The sequence below is a fragment of the Rhea americana genome, unplaced genomic scaffold (assembly GCF_003343005.1).
Source record: "Rhea americana isolate MKP2758 unplaced genomic scaffold, rheAme1 scaffold_36, whole genome shotgun sequence".
NCBI lineage: Eukaryota > Metazoa > Chordata > Aves > Rheiformes > Rheidae > Rhea > Rhea americana.
This window is the reverse complement of record NW_028186490.1, coordinates 1,198,763-1,200,495: the sequence shown is the minus strand read 5'-3', so window position 1 is coordinate 1,200,495 and position 1,733 is coordinate 1,198,763. Positions and strand designations below refer to the sequence as shown.

Genomic DNA, 1,733 nt, shown 5'->3' with positions numbered 1-1,733 from the left:
AAAAAAGTCCCACATCTTCTTCAACAGCTTTAGGGGAAACAGAATACTCAGTGTCAAAAGCAGCATAAGCTGTGCTACTGATGAGGAGAAAGTGCAGAGAAAGAGTTCATAAAAAATATATTAGAGGACAACTCAGACAGGCAAGGAAGGGCACGAAACTCCCTTGATGTTAATTTAAAAGTTATCCACTTAATGGAGGATTCAGTACTTTCCCAAACAGTGATTCCACACAGCTCCCTCCAATCTTAGCAGGCTGGCAAAGGTATTTCCCATTTGTTAAAATAAATAAATAAATAAATAAATGGAGGAAGCTAAAAGAATACTGTCTACAAACGAAAGGCAATATACTCAATCCTGCATCTGTTTCATAGTTTTACAACGTACAGTCACAATTTTAAGATTATTTTGCCTTTACTTCGTTACTGAGCATATAATGAACCTTTACAAGAAATATACAATAATGACTAAAAAATATTTTAGCTAAAAATCAGATTTTTCTCCCATCTAATATATCTCTTCTAATATATTAATATCCTTAGAAATTCCTAAGGAGAGAAGAGCTAATGTTTTTCTGCTTCAGACAGAACGTGTTATTTCAGCTACCAGCTTATTCATCAGCTGAGCCATAGCACTACAAACCACCATGAAAGTAACACACTCCTACGGCAACACAAATAAGGAGTGGACTCTCAATAATCAGCAGTAATCCATCTTTTGATCGCACACCCACACTTCTAAGCAACAGCAAGGCTTTTATGTGGGCAGCCTTCCTTTTACACTAACTTACAAGGCTCCAGAGATTTTGCTAACTTCTGGCACTTAGTTCAGGAGACTAACCACGGTTACTGGGGTGTAGCCGAATCTGTAACCAATCCGTAACCAATCCTGCAATCTGACCAACTCTGAGACTAACAGCTATTGCGAGGCCTACCTACTGGCGTGTGGTGTGGTCTAGACCATGCTTTTGGAAGGAACGCAACTAGTTTTGCTGTCCGGCTCGCAGTTCGTGTGCTTCCCATTACAACTTGTCTTGGCTAAAAACAAGGACAAACAAACCCCGTTAAGAGGAGGCCGTGGAGCTGGCGGGGGTGGCCCAGCTCCTAAAGCGACAGGGTGTCGCGGCCTCCCCACGCACCGCACCTACCTGGATGTATTTCATGAGCTCCCGCACATATCGATCCCGGTCCGAGGGCACGTCGCAGTGGGACTGCATGTACAGCACCGGGGCATAACCCTGCCGCCGCCACGCGTCCTTCTCGGCCAGGGGCACGGCCGGGCGCCGCAGGTACCCAGCACTGGGCAGCCACTGCAGCGTGAGTGGGTAGTCGGACTCGCGGCGGAAGGTGGCCGTGTAGTTGAAGAGGCGGATGCCGGGCGAGTGCGAGAGGACGTAGTTGTTCATGGGGGACTCCTCATGGAAGAGAGCCCAGGTCTGGTGGGGCAGGCGGGGCAGCGGCGCCTCATAGGCCCTGAAGTCGGTGCCGTAGAAGATGAGGGCCTTGGTGCGGCGGTGCCGCGCCACCCGCCGGCTCCGGGTGACCAGGCAGGAGCCGCGCGGGCAGTCGATGCGCTCCGTGTCGCCGGGGAAGTGCGGGAAGAGGCTGCCGCTCCACCACAGCAGGATGGGCAGCGCCCTGTTGGCCCGCGTGTCGTTGTTGCCGGGGCCGCGGTAGGACGCCGCGGCGACGGCGCCGAAGGCCGCGGCCGGCGGGACCGGGGCGTGCGGCCACCCC

General features: G+C 51.5%; 1 protein-coding gene across 1 annotated transcript in view; it reads right to left on the bottom strand.

The window, feature by feature from the left end:
• POFUT4 (protein O-fucosyltransferase 4) overlaps positions 1–1,727 on the bottom strand; it is a 7,934-nt gene extending 6,207 nt beyond the window's left edge. The window contains exons 1-2 of the mRNA XM_085312256.1: positions 1,145–1,727; positions 936–1,034 (exon numbers count right to left, since the gene is read on the bottom strand). Of these exons, the coding sequence (XP_085168382.1) occupies positions 936–1,034; positions 1,145–1,402 (357 nt within the window). The 5' untranslated portion in view covers positions 1,403–1,727. The remainder of the gene's footprint in view (positions 1–935; positions 1,035–1,144) is intronic.
• Between the last annotated feature and the right edge of the window lie 6 nt (positions 1,728–1,733).